This window comes from Pseudorca crassidens, chromosome 12 (assembly GCF_039906515.1).
Source record: "Pseudorca crassidens isolate mPseCra1 chromosome 12, mPseCra1.hap1, whole genome shotgun sequence".
Lineage (NCBI taxonomy): Eukaryota > Metazoa > Chordata > Mammalia > Artiodactyla > Delphinidae > Pseudorca > Pseudorca crassidens.
In genome coordinates this window covers 74,367,848-74,390,682 of record NC_090307.1, presented here as the reverse complement: position 1 = coordinate 74,390,682, position 22,835 = coordinate 74,367,848, and the positions used below count along the sequence as shown (strand labels likewise).

The 22,835-nt window shown below is 47.9% G+C and overlaps 1 protein-coding gene across 8 annotated transcripts in view; it reads right to left on the bottom strand.

Moving 5' to 3' along the window:
* The window catches only part of ACACB (acetyl-CoA carboxylase beta), a 139,708-nt gene that overhangs the window by 68,428 nt on the left and 48,445 nt on the right, over positions 1–22,835 (bottom strand). For 5 of the 8 annotated variants that reach the window (XM_067700488.1, XM_067700491.1, XM_067700493.1 and 2 more), the window contains exons 3-8: positions 7,820–7,952; positions 5,677–5,815; positions 2,660–2,769; positions 2,364–2,445; positions 1,113–1,211; positions 11–120 (exon numbers count right to left, since the gene is read on the bottom strand). In XM_067700488.1, coding sequence (XP_067556589.1) covers positions 11–120; positions 1,113–1,211; positions 2,364–2,445; positions 2,660–2,769; positions 5,677–5,815; positions 7,820–7,952 — 673 coding nt within the window. Of the gene's footprint in view, positions 1–10; positions 121–1,112; positions 1,212–2,363; positions 2,446–2,659; positions 2,770–5,676; positions 5,816–7,819; positions 7,953–13,405; positions 13,561–19,309; positions 19,543–22,835 lie in introns of those variants that run through there. The other 3 variants (XM_067700490.1, XM_067700489.1, XM_067700492.1) reach the window with 3 other exon arrangements.

The window sequence follows — 22,835 nt, the reverse complement described above, 5'->3', positions numbered from 1 at the left end:
GAGCGTTTACCTCCAAGCCCTCGTCGACATCTTTCACGCAACCATCGTTGTAAATGTACTCTGGGACGCTGATCCTTTGCCCCTGCTGCAGACTATCTTCTGTCCACTCCACCGTCAGACCTGGAGGGTCACAAAGAAAACTGAATCTTCCCCAAAAGAGCATAGACACGACACAGAAACACAGGGCCTCTTCCCACCAAAGCCACTCTAGACCTGGCCTCTGGACCAGCAGAATTCAGACACAGCCCTTCAGCTTCCTGCAGTGGATTTTAATTTCCTTAAGGACTGACTCAACCCTGAATGGGAAACCAAGCTTAAGAAAATTCAGACTGAGTCTACCAAGAACAGCCATATTAACCTGAATCCAAAAAAATCCCAACTCCAGCTCTACCCTATGGAGTCATTCGTATGTGAATCATTACTTTCCAAAACCCTGTGAAGATTAAAAAACAAAAACAGAAACAAACTTTTCATCCTAAATTTAAAATTCAATCTTTGGAGGAAAAAAATCAAACTGAATAAGAAACTCTTGAGACGTTTTTCCTGTTTATTTTTTTAATTTATCCTAGAAATTCCACTTTTAGGAATTTATCCTAAGGACGTGATTAAAATGAACATAGAGAGTTAGGTACAGGACTATCAAAGCTTGTAATATTTTCAAAATTAGAAAAAAATTCGTCGGAAACAACCTAAATGTATAGCTATAGAGGATTGTTAAGTCAATTATGGTACATCTGTATAATATAGTCCTATGCAGGCATTTTAAATGTTGTAAAGTGTATTTACTGACATAGAAAGATTAGTGAGAAAAAACAAGTCACAAACTATTAAATGTAAGAGCTCTGGTTTTTTAAAGGATGTGCCTAGAAAAAAGGCTGGAACAATATAACAAATGATCAAAACCGGGTCAGTCGATTATAAAGGATTTCTATTTCTTTTTCTGTACTTCTCCTAGTTTCTAAGTTGTCTATAAGGACATAGGACCACTTTCATGATCATTTAAAAATTTTTTAATGAAAGAATTAAAAAACTATACTCCTGTCACCCCCTCTGCTCACATTAGCAAGATGGGGCCCAGGAGTTCCCCCGACATGAGGTTCAGGGTCCCTTACCGCTTCCGCTCCAGGGCAGCGTTGGGATCTGCAGCGTCTGGGCCACGATGGTGGAGGCGATCTTGTCTCCCACTGCCCACATGGCCTCGCTGGGAGGGCCTGAGGGATTGGGGCAAAGGGGAAGGCAGACTCAAGTCAGCCACAAGGCCCTGGAAGCCAGGTGCCAACCAGGTGCACAAAGAAAAGTCCCCAAGTCCCAGCTTCCAAGGATTTAACATCAAGTTGGGGAAGAAAAAATCTATTAGTCTGCTACTTTACCAGTCAGCTTTCAATACGTGTGGATTGTAAACATGATTTACAACCTAAGCTCTGTGGCCTATACAAAGTTCACTAGCAAAAAGCTAGACCAAGGGGGCAAGCCAGCACCTCAAAACACTAGACCACGCAAATTTTTTCTATAACGAGCCATAAGCAATACATAAATGAATGGGCAGGGCCGTGTTTCAATAAAACTTTATTTACAAAAGCAGGCAGTAGGCCAGATTTGGCCTGGGCTGTAGTTGGCCGGCTCTGGGGCTGGACCATCAATCTCCAGAATTAAACATGAGAGATAATGAGAGTCCCATGGGACAGCCAATCAGAGGTCATGGACAAAGAATACATCAGCGAGCACAGGTCACCAGGCAGACCCTTAGGTGAATATCAGGTATTGACTTAGCACCAAGCTGCTTTATATGCGAGTCTGGGCTGTGGGCCCAGAGATAAGGAGCAGCAATAGGGATTTATTGGGGATGGTAAATGATTCCCATCACACGTAACAGATAGTGTAACTGAGCAAAGTTTACAAAGTTCAAATCCAAATCCTGAAACAAACAGATGCCATAGACAATAAGTATCATTTTACCTAATAAGTAGTAGAGATGATAGGCTCTGGTCCCAAGGGGTGAGGGCATTCCAAAGGTCTGAGAACAGCCCAAGAAAAGGTGTGGCCTTATCAGAAAGGTTTCCAAACCTAGTTAGAAATCTGAACGTGACTGGTATCTCAGTGCCAACAGGAACACCAGCAGAGGGTTCTGCTTGCCCGGCATTATTCTGCTGTGGTAACCATGGTAATGGCTCCTATTTCCCTGGGCTGGCCGACCTATCCACGTGACCTCCCACCCCTGGATTCATTTGCTCCTGACCATGGAAGTGTGATGTGGGGATATCAACCTGGTACCCTCCTTACAGGGCTGTATTAAAGAGAATCTGACCCACCGAGCATCCCATCAACACCCCAATTCCCACGCATCTGATGGAGGCGCACTCTACCTAAGAAAGCAATCTCGTGCTTGTGCAGGAGCTCTGGAAGTTTGGGGTTTTCAGAAGCATGGCCCCAGCCAGCCCACACCGCCTGCAAACACAAAGAGGCATGAACAAAGGTCTTTCTTCAAGAACCCCCCTACCATCACACCCCAGAAGCTCTTTGCTGGGTCACATCAGCCCAGGATTTCAGGGTCTCCTAGGACCCAGCTCCTCCATCCCTTCCAAACTGTGGAATCAGGTTGCTCCAGAGCTCAGGGCATCACCCCCGCCGTGGGTAGACTGGGGTGTCCCATCTGACTTACCTGCACGGGGATCCTCTTGGCAATGTCCACAATCAGCTCCACGTTGGCATAATTGTTGTTGTTGGGCCCTCCTGGGACGGGGACGTACTGATCTGCCATCTTGATATACTCTGGGATTAAACAGGAGAGAAAAGAAAAGAAGGGCTGGGCTTCCCTGGTGGCGCAGTGGTTAAGAGTCCACTTGCTGATGCAGGGGACATGGGTTCGTGCCCTGGTCCGGGAAGATCCCACATGCCGTGGAGCGGCTGGGCCCGTGAGCCATGGCCGCTGAGCCTGCGCGTCCGGAGCACCGCAACGGGGGAGGCCACAACAGTGAGAGGCCCGCGTAACCGCAAAAAAAAAAAAAAAAGAAGGGCTGAGAGACTGAAGTCGAGGACAGAACATCTGCAGGATGCAACCACACACCACTACTGAAAGGATAACCATGAAGATTCTAGGGCAACAATGGACAAATGTATATGACAGCTCAAAGAAAACTGAGTATGACTTTAATCACGTGAAAATATATGTGTATCTGGGGACTTCCCTGGCGGTCCAGTGGTTAAGACTCTGTGCTTCCAATGCAGGGGGTGTGGGTTCGATCCCTGGTCGGGGAGCTAAGATCCCACATGCCTCATGGCCAAAAAAACCCAAAACATAAACAATAGATACTTTAAAAAAAAAAAAAGAAAACACATGGGTGTCTGGACAAGGCCTGGAAGGCAACAAAAAAGAAGGAAACAAGCTATCAAGATAGTCGGATTAGAGGTGGGTTTAAAAAATTCTTTTTTTTTTTTTTTAAATTTTTGGCCTTGCCACGTGGCTTGTGGGATCTCAGTTCCCCGACCAGGGACTGAACCCAGGCCACGGCAGTGAAAGCCTGGAATTCTAACCACTAGGCCACCAGGGAACTCCCTAAAAATTCTTATTTAAGGTTTATCTTAATATTGTTTAGCCATTAAACAATACAATGTTTGTTTTTAATCATGGTAAAAAAAAAAAAGAAAACAGGGCTTCCCTGGTGGCGCAGTGGTTGAGAGTCCGCCTGCCGATGCAGGGGACACAGGTTCGTGTCCTCCGGGAAGATCCCACATGCTACAGAGCAGCTGGGCCCGTGAGTCATGGCTGCTGAGCCTGCGCGTCCGGAGCCTGTGCTCCGCAACGGGAGAGGCCACAACAGTGAGAGACCCGCGTACCGCAAAAAACCCAAAAAAACACATAACAAAATTTACCATCTTAATCACTTTTGAAGTGTACAGCTCAGTACTGTCGAGTATTCACATTGTCGTGAGACAAATCTCCAGAACTTTTTCATCTCGCGCATCTCAAACTCGATACCCATAAAATGACAATTCCCCCTCCCCCTCCCCGAAGCCCCTGGCAACCACCATTCTACTTTCTGTCTCTATGAATCTGACTACTCTAGGTGCCCCATATAAGTGGAATCATAGAGTATTTGACTGGCTTATTTCACTGAGCATAATATCCTCAAGGTTCATCCCTGCTGTAACATGAGACAGGATTTCCTTCCTTTTCAAAGCTGAATACAATACAATGTTTTGATTTAAAAATATTCATGTTCTTTAAAACCAGAATCCCACTTCTAGAAATATGTTCTAAGAAAACACTCATCGATGAGCCAAAGACTGATGTAAGAGGGTGTTCACGGGGCAGTGTTTTGAACTGTGAAAAGCTAGACTCAATCAAAAGTCGGGAGTTGGTACATCTGTACTATGAAATTCTTGAAGACCTGAAAAGAGGTGATGTCGAACTTTATGTGCAGACTTGGAAAGAAACTCGAGAGCCATGCTTCCTTCCGGGCCTGCCAGCCTCTGATGTTTACCCAACACGTTGTGCTGGCGACTGGAGAGGTCCCAGAGATTATAAAGCGAGAAGTCAGACCATGACCCTCTCCTCGCTGAATTTTACTATCATGTTGGAGAAGATAAACAAGAGACAGACATGATAACTACAGGGTGTGAACAGCACCAGGGCTCTCTGACAGCGCTGCCCAGGAGGACTATGAGACCCAAGTCGTGCGTGGAGGGGTGGAGACCTGCTGTACAAAGAGCTTCAGGGAAGCACTGCCAGCAGAAGGTCCAGAACATTCCAAGCCTCTGCAACAGGAAAGAGCGAGGCCAAAACTGACGAGGCCAGTGTGACTGGGGCCCAGGGATGGATGTCTAGAGGTGGGAGATGGGGGTCCAGGAGGCCAGCAGTGGCCAAGTCATGTGGGCCTTAATTGGCCTGAGTGAGGTTCTGGAATTTTAGCCTGAGCACGATGGGAGACCCGACAGCCTAAGGCTGTGGACTCAGCCCAGTGTTTCAAGCCCCCCTGCATCACATACTGGTTGCATGACCCCGGGCAAGTGAGTTATACGCTCATGCCTCGATTATCTCATCTGTAAAATGGGGCTAACAAGGAAACCTGTCCTCACTGTAGTGAGCAAAAAGGAGGCCACGTCTGTGCAGAGCAGAGCCAAGGGCCTGAACTCTGGGGAGGCTCAGGGGGCTGAGGTAGCTGGTGCTGCACACAGGAGGAGGCTGATGGGACCTGAGCTATGTTTTTAAAAGATCTGTTTGGCTGCTGTGTGCAGGGTCTGTAAAGGGATACAATTGTTCAGGGAAAAAAGCAAATTGTCCAATAGTTATTAACAGAATGATCAATGGTAATAGACATGGAGAGGTAAAGAAATAGAAAAATGAAGGAATGACTGAAAAACAGTACATACAAGTGCAAGAAGAAAACATATGGAGGAAGAAACACCAACCTACTGTAAACGTTTCTCAAAGGCGAGATTTCCGCTTTGCATGTTAACCACTTGCATTTTTATAAGACATATGGGTCACTCTTGTTGTCAGCAGAAATTTTAATTAAATAAAGAAAGGGGAAATAAATACGAGCTCAGGAGAGGTCCCCTGCGATGCTGTTTGGGGTCCAGGATGGACTTGGCCCCGGTGGGGTGAAGGAGGTGAGCGCAGGTAAGGACGCGGGGACGTGGCAGAGGGGAAGAAAGTCAGGGCCCAAGTATCAATACCTGCGTTGGCTTTGAGGTCCTCGGGGGTTACCAAGACTACAAACCGGATGGCCCGCTCGTTTCGGAACATCTCATAGGCCCACCTGCGGATGGAGCGCATGCATTTCACGGCGGCGATACCATTGTTGGCGATGAGCACCTGGACAGGGGAAAACGAGGGAGGGGCCAGAGCTGCACATCCACCTGTGCTGGAGGCCGAGTGCTGCCCCAGGGTTCACCTCACCTCTGTGAGCCTCCCACGGCCCCTCTTCGTAGTTCTATGGCCCTCAGCCCAGCACAGAGCAGGTACTTAAAGTCTGCTGGATGCATGAACGGATGACCCAATGGATGGGTGGTTGAATGCATGATGGGAGGATGGATGACCAGGTGGATGGACGGATGGATTAATGAGTGTTGATTCCTCTGTTTGGCACCATCACGTTCATGTAACATTTTTTGAGCGTTTAGTATGTACCAAGCTACAGTACAGTGTATTTCACCGGCACCATTTCATTTCAACCTCACAACAGCCCTTTGAAAGAGGTTGTATTTGTATCACTATTTGGGGTTAAAGACATTAAAACCCAGAGGAGTTAAGGCACTTGCCCAAGATCAAACAGCTAGTAAGTGGCAGAGCTGGCACTCGTGGGCCCTCCACAGTATGACCTATGCTCTGAACTGTCCTGGTGACTGCTTCTGTGTCCAGAAGGTTAAAGGTCCCAGATTTGGGAAGGAAGAAAAAAAGTGAGGCTGGCTGTCCCCAGCAACAGAGGGGTCCTAGTTTCAGTTCTCACTGTGTTGTGAACTTGCTGTGTGGCCTTAGGCAGATCCCTTCCCACTCTGTGCTTCATCTTCATATGAGGAGCTCAGACTGGTAAACCTCCTGGTTTGGTCTCTATAAAACCAAGCTCTAGTTTTCTTGTTAAAAAAAAAAAAATTAGGTGTATAGGTTCAAAGCTCCAACTTCTGTACCAAGTCCATAATTTTAAGGTCCTTCCATCTCTGACTAATCTTCATGATGGCCCTGAAGGACAAGTCCCACTGGAGATTTGGGATGTGATCGCCTCTATTTTACAGAAGGGAATGCGAGCCCAGACATCACATCCCGCAAGTAGCCACCGTAGTTTTTGCGTTCCTTATCGCCTTTCAAAAATGCCTCCCATGAGTGATGACAGAACGGCTGGGCTATGCTTCCTCAACCTAATTATCAGATCAAGGCTTTGGGGCGGGTCGGGTGGGGGTCGTGTGGGTGTGTGCATTTTCAGCCAGGGAGACTGGTGGCAGCCAGGTTGGGGAACCTATATGAGTCTCTGTGGCTCAATGCTGTACTTAGGATGCTGGGGTGAGGGCATGGGCTCTGGTTTCAAATTCCAGCTTCGCCACTGATTAGCTGTGAGACCCAGGCAAGCCGCTTCCCCTGTCTGGGCCTCAGTTTCCTCATCTGTAAAGTAATCCCCACTGACAACGCTGTGGGGATGGTTCAATGAGACACAACAATGGAAGCAGTTAACAGGATGCCTGGCCCAGAGGAGACCCTCAATCAATGGTAGCTGGCGCCATTGCTGTTGTTGTTATCATTATTATTACCACCCTCAAATAAAATGGAAAAGCAAAAGGCCTTTCAGTCAAACTGAGCTGGGTTCAAGTCCTGACTTCAGCACTTACTACCTACGTGACTGTGGACAACCAATGTCAGATCCCTGAGCTCTAGCTTCTCCGTGAATACGACGGGAATGATCAAACAGCACGAGGTCAGGGCCTTTACCAGCTAGAACAGGAAACAGTGTGAAAAGCCTTCACAAACCACCAATTTTAGCTGTTTCCTTCCATCCCTGTCATTCTAGTATCTGGGTCTGCTCTCCTGTAAGGAGCTATACCCCTCGAGAGGGCAGGGCTGGGTTTTAGGCTCCCCTCCTAGAAACCCAGAAAGCAGCCCCCTGCACGAAGGGTCTTTGCCTCCCCACCCTTCTCAGAGGCCCCAGTCTCCTCCTCTGTGACATGGGGTCACGCACCTGTCACTTAAGCTGTCGTGAGGGTGAAAAGCTGATGAACCCCAGCGCCCAGCCCTTTGCAAGTGCTCACAAAGGGGCAGGACTTTTTCTCTGCAGCCTGAGGCTGGTTGGCCCACCTCACCCCACACCGAGTGCCGGGATCCCATCTGTACCTTCTCGATGACCCGATCCCCCCCAAAGCGCACGACGAACTCGGCAGGGGAAGCCACGGTAAAGTCTCTGTGCAGGTCCGACTTCTTCTGTTCTCGGCCTCTTCTCGCCAGGTGGAGTCCGGACATGCTGGGCCTGCCAGGGAACAGGACTGACCCGTGAGCAAGCAGGTCTGGGATGCCCGGGGAGGGGGTCGGGCACCCGGCAGCTATGAAATGCACATCCACAGAGAAGCCAAAGCCCACCAGACCCCAGCTGCGTTGCAGTCCCTCTCCGGGGAGCCTGAAACACTTTACTAGGAGACTCGAGAGGTCAGATCACAAATGAAGTAGGAACGACCCCCCGACCTGCTCCAAGCTGCACGATCACATTTTTCATCTTAGAGTCATTCTTACTTTATATGCCCATAATTTAGGAGCTCAAATAATACAAAAAAGCTTAGAACAGGGGTGCAAGTTTATGATCGGGGAAGTTCCCACATTCTAATACTTTACACTTGTTCAACAGTTTGTATCTTTCATGTGCTTTTCTGTACGTGTATATCAAATTTTTTGAAAACACTGAAAACAAAAAAATGTATAACAAATAGAGGGTCCTTGCCCCATCCCCCTCTAGAACCCCACCCCAGAGGAAATCACGTTTGACTCTTTCTGGCGTTTACACATCTCCACGGTTCTGAACAATGTGTGTACATTATCTCGTGAGTCATCCATTTAAGACACCATCCATCTATGAACTTCTTATCTTGACAGATGTGGAATTAGTGCTCTTAAGCAGCCATCCCATCTGCTCCCCTTTCCCCAACCTCTCAATACAGGTATACTGCAATTTGGTAAATTCAGTATTTGGTGTTTTATGAGTCTGGGATCATTATTCACAGGTGAGGGGCTGTGGTATACCAGATGTTCCTTTTTTTTTTTTCCTGTAGTGATTTTTCTTCCTTGGTTTGGTTTTCCTTGCATCTGTTGCTAATTCATCTCACTCCTCAGCCTCTTAGTACACATAAGATAATTGATCAGTTCCATTGTTTTCCATGGACCACATCATTCCTGAAGGCCTCGACTCTCCTTTCATCCAGACGCTGTTCTCTAAACCCCTAGGCAACCATCAACTGGGACTTCCCTTCACTGGCATCCTTAGGATTCCCTTTGCATTTCCTTGGGGTTTGATCCTGAATGAGGGACCACATGGCTCCCTCTTTCTTGATGGACTCCCATGTTTTCCTGGGGTATATCTGCCAGTAGTTTCATCCAGTTAAAAAGATGGTACAATAGCAGGACACATGACAATAATGCCCCCAACATGCCTGTCTTAGCCTGGCTACATAGGGTTCCCTTGCCACTATCACCTCGGAGACTCCTTTTGGCTCTCTCGGATCCCTTTTTTCTGTCCTCCGTGTCTTGCTCCTCTTTGGTTTACTCTCTTGTTTCAATGGAAGACATCCTTCAGTAGCTTTCTAAGAAAAGGTGTTCAGGGGAGTAAACGTTTTGTGGCCTTGTATGTTCTAAAACTGTCTTCCTCTGCCATCACATTGGACCCGATCATTTGGCTGTGCATGGAATTCTAAGAGGGAAAACCTTCTCCTTTAGAATTTTGGAAGCCTTATGTCACTGTTGTTGTGGCTTCCAAGAATGCTAGAACCAGAGCCATGATGATCCTTGATCCTTTTGTAGGTGACCTGTTTTTTCATAACCAGAAGCTTATAGGATCTTCTCTTTGCCCCAGTATTCTACAATTTTAGGGGATGATTTTAGTGATGCGCTGAGGTGTGTGCCTACTTCCATCAGTAAGGCTGGGAAGCTGTCAGGCTCCTTCAATCTAGAAACTGAGGTCTGGGAATTTATCTTCAAATATGTCCTTGGTGGGCTTCCCTGGTGGCGCAGTGGTTGAGACTCTGCCTGCCAATGCAGACGACACGGGTTCGTGCCCCGGTCCGGGAAGATCCCACATGCCGCAGAGCGGCTAAGCCCATGAGCCATGGCTGCTGAGGCTGCGCATCCGGAGCCTGTGCTCTGCAATGGGAGAGGCCACAACAGTGAGAAGCCCGCATACCGGAAAAAAAAAAAAAAAATGTCCTTGGTGACTTCCCTGCCTCTTTTTTCTCCATTCTCTCCTATTACCTGGATGTTGAAATTCCTGGACTGCCCACTAGTTTATGTATTTTTCCCCTCTCCTATTTTCTCTCTCTTTTCTTCTACCTTCTGGGCGATTCCCTCAGCCTTATCTCCTAACTGTTCAGTGGAGTCTTTAACATCTAAGAGCTTGGTTTTGGTCTGTCAATATCCCCTTTTCTATACATCCTGTTCCTATGTGTATAATATCCTCCCTGCCCCCGATGAGGGTATTTATGATAGCTTCTCCAAGTTCTCTTCTCCTGATGTGGTTTCTGTGTCTCCCACGTTTCCTGTGTCCCCTTTGTTGGTATGTTTGGGGCCTGCCTTCCATCTCAGAAACTGCACCCAAATGTTTCATAAGCTGTGGTTGCTTCCTCATGACCAAGAGCAGGAACTAGAGGGCTGATGAGAAGTACTGAGCATGTGCTGGGGTCACTAGACCCTGACCTCAATGCAGGGTGATCTGGGAGGACTGTGTGTTGGGGAACCCCAAGTATTTTTAGAGTCATCCTCCCTGGTTGGTCCAATTCCCCCAGTAAGGAAAAGTTTTGGGGTCTTCTGCCTGGAGGATAAAGGTTGGCCAGGAGCCTAGGGACCAGGGGGAAGTGGGAGAAGTGTTGGGACAGGTCTGGGGGGCAGGGCAGCTTTCAGGATTCAGCACGCACACAGCACCCATCCTCCGGTTTGGGCTCCATAGTGCCCATCGGTCTCCAGCCCAAAGACCCTCTGCCTTTCCCTCTCCAGAGATCAAACCGCCTGCCTGCTACTGGGGTGGAAGTGGGAAGCTCCCAGCCACCTGGAGCAGATGAGGGGTCTGGGATTCTTTCACCCAATCCTTCTCATGTAGATGCTCCCAGACGCGGAGGCACCCAATGTTGCCAATCCCTGCGCCTTCTGGGGTACAGGTTCTCAGCTTCCCTCACTGCTGCCTTACGGCTCAGCCATCTTGGTTCTGCTCAGCCAGTGGCTGCTTGTTCTTCTGCTTTTCTGGCTTCCAAAATGTTGCTGCTAACTTCCCCTCCTGTTCTTCCAGGACCTGATGGGTTTCCAGCTCTTTAAGAAAATCTCTGTTGGGCTTCCCTGGTGGCGCAGTGGTTGGGAGTCCACCTGCCGATGCAGGGGACACGGGTTCATGCCCCAGTTCGGGAAGATCCCACATGCCGCAGAGCGGCTGGGCCCATGAGCCATGGTCGCTGAGCCTGTGCTCCGCCACGGAAGAGGCCGCGACAGTGAGAGGCCCGCGTATGGGAAAAAAAAAAAAAAGAAAATCTCTGCTGTCATTTGGTGGGGTTTTCACAGGTGCAGAATCAGGCATTCAGCCCACTCTCTCAACCCGGAAATGGGCTATTCAAGCAGGGAGATAGCCACCTGCCAAGTCACCTGCCAGGCATTAAGTTAGAGGTTCGCCACCCAGGGGTGCATCCAGCAACTGTGTCACCAGGCATTTTGGGAGGCTGGGGCTGAGTGGGTTTGGGGGCCAAAAGTTTTGGTGAAGAACTGATAGACCCGGGACTTCCCTGGTGGTCCAGTGGCTAAGACTCTGTGCTCCCAATGCAGGGGGCCTGGGTTCGATCCCTAGTCAGGGAACTAGATCCCACATGCTGCAACTAGGAGTTCGCATCCTGCAACAAAAGATCCCACACGCAGCAACGAAGATCCCACGTGCCGCAACTGAGACCTGGTGCAGCCAAATAAATAAATAAATATTTGAAAAAAAAAAAAAGAACTGATAGACCCTAAGGAACACTGCCAGCACGTCACTGGGAAAAGCAAAGCTGGAAGCCAATAAGCCACTTTGGGGAGAGAAAGCCCAGTTTACAGATGGGCAAACTGAGGTCCCGTCAGGCAAAGGGAATCACCCAGCAAGTCAGCGGGACTGGGGCTCTTTCCATCACACCAGGAAATGTTGGGTGTGGGCATTTTCTGTTGTATAAAGTCTATCCATGCAGGACAGTTCCCCGTGGGAAAAGCCTTCTACAAACCTGCAGTCTGTCCCCCTCACCCCTGCCCCAACCCAAGCCCTGCCTATCAGAAACGAAAAAACGGACTTGTTGGCCAGGAAACAAAACCAGAAATGAATGACAGAAACCGATAATGATGCTATGCCACCACAGGATTTGTATTTTCAATTAAGACTGTCTCCGTTCAACAAGGCTTATGCATGTTGTCCAAAAGAACAAACAAATGAACAAATGATTTCCGGCCCCTGAACTGGCCTTCCTGCCTCCCACAAACTGCAAGCAGCTTTTCTTCTAAAACCTCCTAGGACTGAACTGCTGAAACGAAACAGGACTTAGCAAAGGACTCTGAAGGTCAATATGATCTTACAAATATGAACAGTGCTTTCATCATAATTACATTCCATTAACCAACAAGCAGTTCAGTTTGTTTTTAAGAACTTTCTTTCTTTCTTTTTTTTTTTTTTTGCGGTACGCGGGCCTCTCACTGTTGTGGTCTCTCCCGCTGCGGAGCACAGGCTCCAGACGCACAGGCTCAGCGGCATGTGGGATCTTCCCGGACCGGGGCACGAACCCGTGTCCCCTGCAACGGCAGGCGGACTCTCAACCACTGCGCCACCAGGGAAGCCCAAAAACTTTACTTTCTTTATTTCTTTAGAAAACAGGCATTCGGCCTGAGGGCCATCGTTTGCAGACCCCTGATCTAGGGAAACAGATACCAAAATGTTAACAGCAGCTTTCTCAAAGTGGTTGAATTATGGGTGGTTTCTGTTTTCTCCTCTTTGCCTATCTTTGTTAAATCTTCTGCCACGATATATTATTTTCAGTCAGAAGAAAAAGCTATTAACTTTGTAATAGGGACGCTGAAAGCCATGGTCATTTTGGTATCCATTCGGTAAGGCACTCAGTATCTTCCACTGTAAAATGAGGATAATAACATGTACCTCATTGGATTGCGAGGATTAAATAAGCTCATATCAATACATAGAAAGTAAAAGATGGCATCTGGCACACGGTAAACTCTATATTATTTCAATGCAGTGATTCCAGGAGGATCAGGGGCTACTGATCTCCCAATCTAACCAAGAACGGCATCAGGCCACTCCTCTGCCCATGGCCTCCTCCCCAACCATCCACCCTCCCCACTCTGTCCATGGTCTTCCCCAACTGGCTGGCTTGATCCTGTGGCTTCAGAAAGTCTGAGACATCCCACTTTTATACACAGAACATTAAAACTCAGCAATTTGACCTAAAGAGCAACAAAGAAAAACTCAACCATTAGACAAACACCATTCTGTGGCCTGGGAAAAACCATTCATGGCGCCATTTTGACTTCAAAACTGGTGACACAGCCCCTCCACCAGAAGGGTCCCAAACCCATCCCAGCAAAGCACACGGGTGAACGCACAATGCTGGTGTGGCTTTGCTTCGGTGGGGCCAGCCTGAGGCTAGTGGCTATTTTTATCTGTTTTTGATGAAGTTGGAGGCCAATCAACATTGGCTCTGGGGGACTGACCTTTGGCTGGTATTCGTTCCAAGGCAAGTGTGGAGGCTGAAATATTCCACGGTGACTTTGGAAGTGGCTTCAGGTGCGGTCAACTACACAACAGAGCTGTCAGCCAAACACCCAACACCATGAGCTGCCCAGGCATGAGACCAGGCAGGACTGCACTGGGAAGGAAGGAATAAACATCCTCAAATGTCACCATATATTGGGCACAGGGGGGCTCCTCCCTGAATCCCCACAGCCTTATGCAGGGGAGACCATCATCTCCTGCTCACGATGAAGAAACGGAGGCTCAGAGAGGCCCACTGACCTCAAGTCACACAGCTGGCAAGTGGCAGAGCTGGGCTTCCAATCCAATTCTATCTGACCCCTGGGATATAATTTCAAGGCACAAAGCTATCTGAGATAAATGGAAGTAACTCTATGGTCTGGACTTTCAAAAACAAGCACTTAACATTTGAGAGACAATATGGTAATCCAGGGTTCTCAACTGGGTGCAACTTTGCTCCCTTGGGGACGCACAGCACTGTCTGCAGCCATTTTTGGTCATCACAGAGTGGAGTGTACTCCTGGCATCTAGTGGATAAAAAGCCTGGATGCCACTCAACACCCTGCAGAGCCCAGGACAGCCCTCAACAAAGAATTACAGGGCCCCAAATGTGAACAGTGCCACAAGTGAGAAAGCCCAGTAGACTAGAACCGTCCTCCCAGGCTTTGAATCCAAAATCTACTACTTATGACCTGTGTAATCTTGGGAAAGTTGCTTCAATATTCTGTGCCTTGCCTCCCTGATAGGATATAAATATTTATAATATGAATAGGATCTGCCGCCTAGAGCGTGTGTCCAGGGTTCACCACTGGGCCCAGCCTGCAGGAAAGAGCTTTAGCTGAGGTGCCTCTCTGCATGGGAGCCAGTATAAAAGCCCCAGTGTGAGGTCACCAGGCTAAGGCTCTGGCATTAACCAGCTCTTAAATCCCTTACCCTACCATTTCTTTCATAAAACAGGGATGGTCACTGCTCTGAGCTGATGCCCTGATGGAAGTAAAGGCCTTACTATCATCACCCAGCAAGTAAGCAAGAAAGGACATTGCATAGCCCAGGAAAGGTCGATAGCTTTGAACTCATCTTTGGACCCCCAGATAAGTGGACGCTTGGAAATTTCTCAGGCCAACTGCCCCCTCGGTGCCTCCAGAGATGGCCACTTTGGCTGGGCCAGGGGTCAGCAAACTAGGGCCCAAGGGCCAAATAATCCAGTCTGTCACCTGCTTCTGTACCTCCCACAAACTAATAAAGGTTTTCACATTTTTGAATGGTTGAAAAAGAAGCGTACCTTGTGACACGTGCAAATTATATGAAATTCAACTTTCAGTGTCTGTAAATCATGACTGGAATACACTCAGGCCCATTCAATTACACATTGCCTGTGGGAGCTGGGGCAGTAAAAGGCAGGGCTGGGTAGCTGTGACAGAGACCATACTGTCACAATGCCGAAAAGATTGATTATTTGGCCCTTTATGAAAAGTTTGCAGGGCCCCCCTGGTTGCGCAGTGGTTGAGAGTCCACCTGCCGATGCAGGGGACGCGGGTTCGTGCCCTGGTCCGGGAAGATCCCACATGCCGCTGAGCGGCTGGGCCTGTGAGCCATGGGCGCTGGGCCTGCGCGTCTGGAGCCTGTGCTCCGCAGCGGGAGAGGCTACAACAGTGAGAGGCCCACGTACCGCAAAAAAAAAAAAAAAAAAACTTTGCAGACTTTGGTTTTTCAAAAGCCCCTCAGGAAATTCTAATGTGCATGACATAGGAGTGAGACTACCCACAGATCAACAACCAACATTTCAACATGGGCAGCGGGCCTCGGTCCTGAGCAGGATTCCCTCAGCAGTGACATCATAACGGGATATTGTGGGGCTCACTGAAGACCAGACTCTTCTGCCTTCCGGTCCTCAACTTTATTTCATCCCAACAGAGACTCAAGTCTCTTCTTGAGATGTCCTCCAACCACTCCGACCCACATTCACTTCTCTGTTCTCTGAACTCTGGCCCTGTTTGCACACCAAGGAATGCTGGCCAGCACTTGGGACCTTGCCTGCCTATTATTTCTGGTTCCTTAGTAGATGGTCCAGGCCTCCAGGACAGGATCCCAAATGCGTCTTAACTGCATAGGCCTCTTTTGCAACAGAATTCTGTCATCACTGTTATCAGTTGTGCAAATGTTTGTGCTGACTTAGGACCGCACCCACGGCCCTGAGTGCTAGGCATAAGAACCCCTGGAAAGGCCAATTAGAATCAGCCCCATTGATAGAGGAGGAAACCGGGGTTCAAAGGGTTGACGGCACTTTTCAAGGCTACAGAGCTCAGCGGCAGAGTGCAGCTGTCTATCTCCATCTTTTTAGCGACTTTAAGCTAAGAGAGGAGCCATACAGTGACCCAATAAAGCATCCTCATATTATTATATATACAGCGGTCACATGGTCTGAACTTGCCGGGACAATTCCAATTTCGTGCAAGTTCATTCTTTTGGATTACAGTGGTTTGTGTCGGGGCTTCCCTGGTGGCGCAGCAGTTAAGAATCCGCCTACCCATGCAGGGGACATGGGTTCAAGCCCGGCCCAGGAAGACCCCACATGCCGCAGAGCAACTAAGCCCGCAAGCCACAACTACTGAGTCCACGCACCACAACTACTGAAGCCCATGCATCTAGAGACTGTTCTCTGCAACAGAAGAGAAGCCACCGCAATGAGAAGCCCACGCACCACAACGAAGAGCAGCCTCCCCTCACCACAACTAGAGAAAGCCCGCATGCGACAACAAAGACCCAATGCAGCCAAAAATAAATAAATAAAAATAAATTTTAAAAAATAAAAATAAAAAATAAAGTGGTTTGTGAAAGCTATTCTTTTGGATTAAAGTGTACAATTAAATGTGATTCAAGAGTTATAGGTTAAACTTTTTGTGCTAATAGTTTTATAGATCAGAAAAAAGGTATCTTTGTAGACCACGTGGCCTGCTTTCGTTCCTGTAAGACTTGAGGGTTTTGGCCAGATGGGTTAGATCAAGGCTCCAAATGTGGAAGGAATGTGACTACCATGCTCCACAAAAAACTCAGCGCACAAGAATGACTCTGATTCAAATCTGGGACCCCTATCCTTCTGTGGGCCCTTTGCTCAGACATGCTCTGAGCACTCCAAGGAGGGTGCCCCTGAAGGCTCTGTTAGTCTCCTCTGCGGAAAAACCAAAAAAACTGGAGGGTCAGCCTCCCTCCTGGTGGGCTGGCCACACATCTGGATCTCTTGCCCTCTCTGAACCCTGCATCCGAGAAACTAAACAACCACTGAGGCCCTTCTGGCTCTAAGAGGCTTCACTTCCCTGGCACGCTCACCAGCCACAGTAACTAGTTACCAGTCGAGTCCTTTAGTCTTCTGACTAGTCCAACATTAGGAAGGGCTTATATTTGGAAAGAGTCTATTCAAGCACATTATGCATTAAAACCTGGCTGCCCATGAAGAGCCCTTTGGGCAAGAGCCTGAGCGGAATCCCCGTTACGCTATCACCAGCACTGACATCCTCAGTTTCCTCATCTGTAAAATGGAGATGACAGCACCCACTGAGTGTCCCATGGTGCTGTTGTAAATTTGGCATGAGATCACACGTGCAAAGTGTTCAGCCTGGCATCCTGAAAGCACCCCATGAAGGGTAGCAGTTAATTACTGTTGCTCCCATGGGCCTTGAATTTGAATTACTAAGAAAACACCTGCTTCCCCCATTAGATCAAGAGTTCCTAGGGACTTCACTGGTGGTCCAGTGGTTAAGACTCCATGCTCCCAATGCAGGGGGCCCAGGTTCGATCCCTGGTCGGGGAACTAAGATCCCACATGCCACAACTAGAGAGGCCCGCGCGCTGCAAAAACGAGCCCAAAAGCCACAAAAAAGAGCCCACAAGCTGCAACAAAGACCCAGCGCAGCCAAAATAAATAAATTTTAAAAAAAAGAAAAAGAAAAAAGAGTTCCTAAAAGGCAGAAGTCATGTTTCCCAAACAGTTTTGTGTCCCTTCCTGGTTCCAGATGCAGGCCTTACACTCAGGAGATAGTCAGGTAATGTTTATGGACCAGATGGATACATCCTGGGAAAAGAACAAAGGATAGGGAGAGGCTTAGCTACAAGGCTGTTCTTCACTGTGTTAGTTATAATAACAAAAAGGGAGAAAGAGCGCAAATATCCACTCTCTGTAGGAGACTGTTTATAAATTTTAAAGTGTATCCATTTAAAGGAACACTATGGACCCCTAGAATGCAACATACGGAACAAGCGTTGGCAAATGCTTTCTGTAAAGGACCAGACAGTAAATACTTCAGGTTTTGGAGTCCATTCAGTCTCTATTCCACTACTAAATACTGCCCTTGAAGCACAAAAGCTGCCATAGATGATACATAACGTGGCTATGTTTCAGTAAAACCTTATTTGTAGACATTGAAATCTGAACTTCATGTAATTTTCACATCTCACTAAATAGTAGCCTTCTTTTGAATTTTTTCAACTGTCTTTTTTCTTTTTTTTTTTTTCTTTTCACCGTGCCTCTCTGCTTGCAGGATCTTAGTTCCCTGACCAGGAATTGAACCCAGGCCGCCACAGTGAAAGCATCCTAACTGCTGGACCGCCAGGGAATTCCCTGATTTTTTTTCAACCATTTAAAAGTTAAAAACTGGGACTTCCCTGGTGGCGCAGTGGTTAAGAATCCACCCGCCAATGCAGCGGACACGGGTTCAATTCCTAGTCCGGGAAGATCCCCCATGCCGTGGAGCAGCTAAGCCCCTGCGCCCAAGTACCGAGCCTGCGTTCTAGAGTCCGCGAGCCACAACTACTGAGCCTGCGCGCCTAGAGTCCGTGCTCCGCAGCAAAGATAAGCCGCCGCAATGCGAAGCCCGTGCACCACAATGAAGAGTAGCTCCACTCGCAGCAACTAGAGAGAAAAACCTGCGCGAAGCAACAAAGACCCAGCACAGCCAAAAAACATATAAATAAGTAAGTAAGTTACAAACTATTCTTTGCTCGCAGGCCACACAAAAACAGGCTGTGGGCCACAGTGAGCTGAGTCCACTGGTAGACTACTTAATGCCCAGTGAAAGAGCAAGTTACAATATAGTATGTTCTGTATGATTCGAGTTCATAAATTAAAGCATACCTGCACCAAAAATAAAAAAAGGCTGAAAGACTATAGAGCAGCTGTTAATAAAGATCAGATGGAGGGGAGGTGTATGGGTGAGTTTGTTCTTCCTTTTTGCTTATCTATAATTTTCTGAATTTTCAACAACAAACACATTTAGCATCACTTTGGTAACCTTAAAAAATGCAATAAAATGAAGACAAAAAAAAAAAAAAAGAAATGAAATGAAGCAGGTGGTGCTAAGAAGGGCTCAGGCACAGAAATGCCTACACTTAAACTGCTCAGAAAATAACCGTAAGTGGGATGCCTGCCCAAGGGTACGTGGATTCGCCCCGGGCTTCACGATCACCAGGCTTCAAAACGACCTGCCATCAGGCAACCATCACCTTTATCGAGGCTAAGGGGAGGAGGAGGCGGAAAGCGCGGGCCCAGCCGGCCAGCCAACCTTGAGGCACCTGTGCGCTCCCGAGAGCCCTTCTCCAATCAACATCACTGCCAAATCTGGCAACCACCTGCACCGTCAAGACCAGCTAGAGTTTGTGAGGCAGGCTCCGTCTCCCCAGCTGCCAAACTGAAGCCGGCCTTTCTTCGGCTGGGGGCGGGAGTGGGGGGTGGGAGGGATCCTGCAGGAGTTTATAAAAAGATAACTTGCTGTACACCTGAAACTAACACAACATTGTAAGTCAATTATCCCCCAATAAAATTTTTTTTAAAAAAAGATAACAACGGTCATTAAAGTTGAAGTCTTACTTACTTTACTTTGCGATCGGGCAAACAGACCTTGCCCTTGGCGGGACTCATGTTGACCCTCCCGCCGCCCACCAGGCTCCTGCTCGGATACACAGCATGCACCCCCTACCCCTGTGAGGCAGACCCCTGTCCCGGGGCCCAGCCAGGTAGCGACAGGGAGGCGGAAGCGCGGTCGTAGAGCGCCTCGGGCCGGGCGGCGCACCACCCTGCAGAAGCCCAACTCGGCGCGGATCTTCCTCCATCCCGAAAGGCGTCCTGATCTCCTGTGTCCGGGGCAGACGCGCCCGCCCAGGCCCCGCCCCGACCAAGCGGACCCCGCCTCCCTAGAGGTCCCGCCCCCTGACCGGGCCCCGCCTCCTGTCCCGGGACAGGACACGGACCCCGCCATCTCCCACACCGGGTCCCGCCTCCCCCCCACCCCTTCCCGGACCCGCCAGTAGCGCAGCCACCGCTGACCTTGGGCGCCGGGAGAGTGTGGCCCGAGACTTTAAGAAAGCTCTTGGCTCCCCAGCTCCCCGGACTGGAGTAGAACAATTCCAGGATGGCATCCCCCCCTACAGACTGGCAGCTGGGAAAAACTTGCAAGCAATTCATGTGCTGGAATACGCACACAAGAGGGAAGTGGTGGAAAATATGGGTTATTTAAAATGTGAGTCAGATGTCACCACGGTGCCTGGTAAAAGCCCCCGCAGTCAACTTTTGGCTTCCAGTTTCCGGTTTTTGCTTATTCTTTCACCTATACTTCCAGGGACGTGTCTGCTCCATGCCTCCCCTCCCCTCATTGAGCTGCTACAACACACTTGGAACCACCTGGGTCCCCAGCTAAAATAAGGGCCTCCAAGACTGGAAAGACGCAGATGCCCTGTGACCCTAAGTAAGTTTCCTTCTGATAAGGTATTTACCTCTTCTGATAAGGTATTTGCCTCTGTCTCATTTAATCGTCGCAGCAATCCTACTGTTTTATTTCCGTAATACAGATAAGGAAAGAAGACGCAGAGATGTCTATCGCCCAAGGCGCCACAGCTGGGACTTGAACCCAGGCAATCTGATTCCAGTTAGAATGAGTGAATGAATGAATGCTTCTCCAAGTAGTTATAATAAATAAAAAAGACCCGACACACTGCCTAGCAAGCATTGCAATAGTAGTAAATGTAGCTTATGTGGATAGCAAACACGAAAAATTAGAAATAAAATAAATGCAAAGGAATTCTCTTCTAAAGGCACAGCTAGGGCCACACGTCCAGGGGGTGCCATCCAGGCGGCCACAAAGTGAACAGTAACCTTTCCCTGGAGTCGTGTAAGCAGCCTTGCCTGAGGGCACTGGTTAGCTGGTTAGTCCTCTAACTATACATTCAACAACATTTCAACAATAATTTTAAAATATATATATTCAATATCTTGTAATAATCTATAACGGAAAAATATGGAAAAGAGTATATGTATATGTATAACTGAATCACTTTGCTGTACACCTGAAACTAACATAATATTGTAAATCAACTATACTTCAACAACAACAAAAATTTTTTTTCATAAATAAAACAGATGAACAAAATTCTTAGTTCTTCAGAGTTTCCAGAAGCTTCTTCATGGCTTTATCTTTTTTTTTTTGCAGTATGCAGGCCTCTCACTGTTGTGGCCTCTCCCATTGCGGGGCACAGGCTCCGGATGCGCAGGCTCAGCGGCCATGGCTCACGGGCCCAGCTGCTCCGCGGCATGTGGGATCTTCCCGGACCGGGGCACGAACCCGTGTCCCCTGCATCGGCAGGTGGACTCTCAACCACGGCGCCACCAGGGAAGCTCTTCATGGCTTTATCTTTAGTCCCTCCAAAAAAAAAAAAAAACCTGCCGTAGGCTGATTTTTTTTTTTTTTTTAAGTTTCAAATAAAAACCCCAAAGTACTCATGACCCAAATGGCCCACACTTCCATGTAACCACCTCAAAACAGGAAAAACAATTAAAATCAGGAAATGAAGGTATTTCAAAACACCCTACCCTACCCCAAGTCAGTTAGGCTCTCCAGTTTACTCACGTTTTTCTAGATATTTACTCTCTATTGACAAACCCCAATACTCATTGACACTGGATATTTCAACTTCTCTGCTTTGCATTGTATCCTTCGATCAGAGAGCTTGACCTGCCTCTTCAGTCCATCTTCCTCTGTGGACACAGGTTGCTCTACCTTAAAGGTGTATGCCCGGCGGGGCTTGGAAATAGCCGTGGCCACATATAAGAACTTTGGGAGATGCCCATTCAAATGATGGCAACTGAAGGATGGACTGGGAGTTTGGGATTAGTAGATGCAAACTATTATACATTGAATGGATAAACAACTAGGTCCTACTGTATAGCGCAGGAAACTATATTCAACGTCCTGAGATAAACAACAACGAAAAAGAATGTATAAATATATGTATGAGTCACTCTGCTGTAGAGCAGAAATTAACACAACATTGTAAATCAAGTATACTTCAATTTTAAAAAAAAGCAAATGATGGCAACCGAGGCAGCCTCTGGGCTGTCCACTCCCAGCACTTCCGCTTTCCTGATCTCTGCACCCTTCTGAGGTAGACACTGATGTTATCCCCCTTCAAGAGAGGAGGAAATTGCAGCGGAGAGGGCATGGGACTGGTCTGAGATCTGAACCCAGACCTGTCTAACCCTCCACACAAAAGCAAAGACTATGAGAGCCACAGAGGACTTAGAGCATCCAGTCCAGCCGTGGAGAGGGTAGGTGACAATGCCACGAATGCACAGCTGAAGGCTGCCTGATAAACTGCCTCATCTCCTCACGCTTCCCATTTATAGAAAGAACAAGTTAGGAGGAGGGTGGAGGTACTTCTTGTGGGGCCCAGGTTAGGCGGCAGCATCAACACTGGGAGTTTGAAGACCACTTTCTGATCTGCCTCTGCTGAGGGTCTGGGTTCGAATGGCTGAAGGGCCTGTGATATCTTGTTGGGAGGCCTCAGACAGACCCCTGCACCTCTCTGGGTTTCAGCTTCTTATCTAGGAAGTGAGATGACTGATTTGCTTTTTCCTCCCCGTAATTTTTATACTGGTTTATTATTAAACATTGTTAAAACTTCTTATAACAATGATATTTACAGCAGAAAGTTAGAAAATGCAGAAGAAAATTTAGATGACTCATAAGTGTACCACATAATTAGACAATTATTACTATAGTTAGACAATGATTACTAACTATTTGGAGACATTCCTTACAGTCTCTCCAGCCACACACACACACACACACACACACACACACACACACACACACACATTTATTAAGGATGAGTATTTTTGTGCTTATTATGCACCAGGGAATATTCTCAGTACATGACATACATGTGCCCACAATCCCTTACCAGAAATTCCCAGGGCCCAATGTATTTTAGAATTTGGAAATTTTTCTAGGAAGGTAAAGCCTTATGTGGCACGTTATGGTGTTAATATTTCACCAGCAGAAGGCATAAATATTCACACAAAATGGGACAAGACTATAAATAACGTTGCATCGAGGCAGGTTTTGC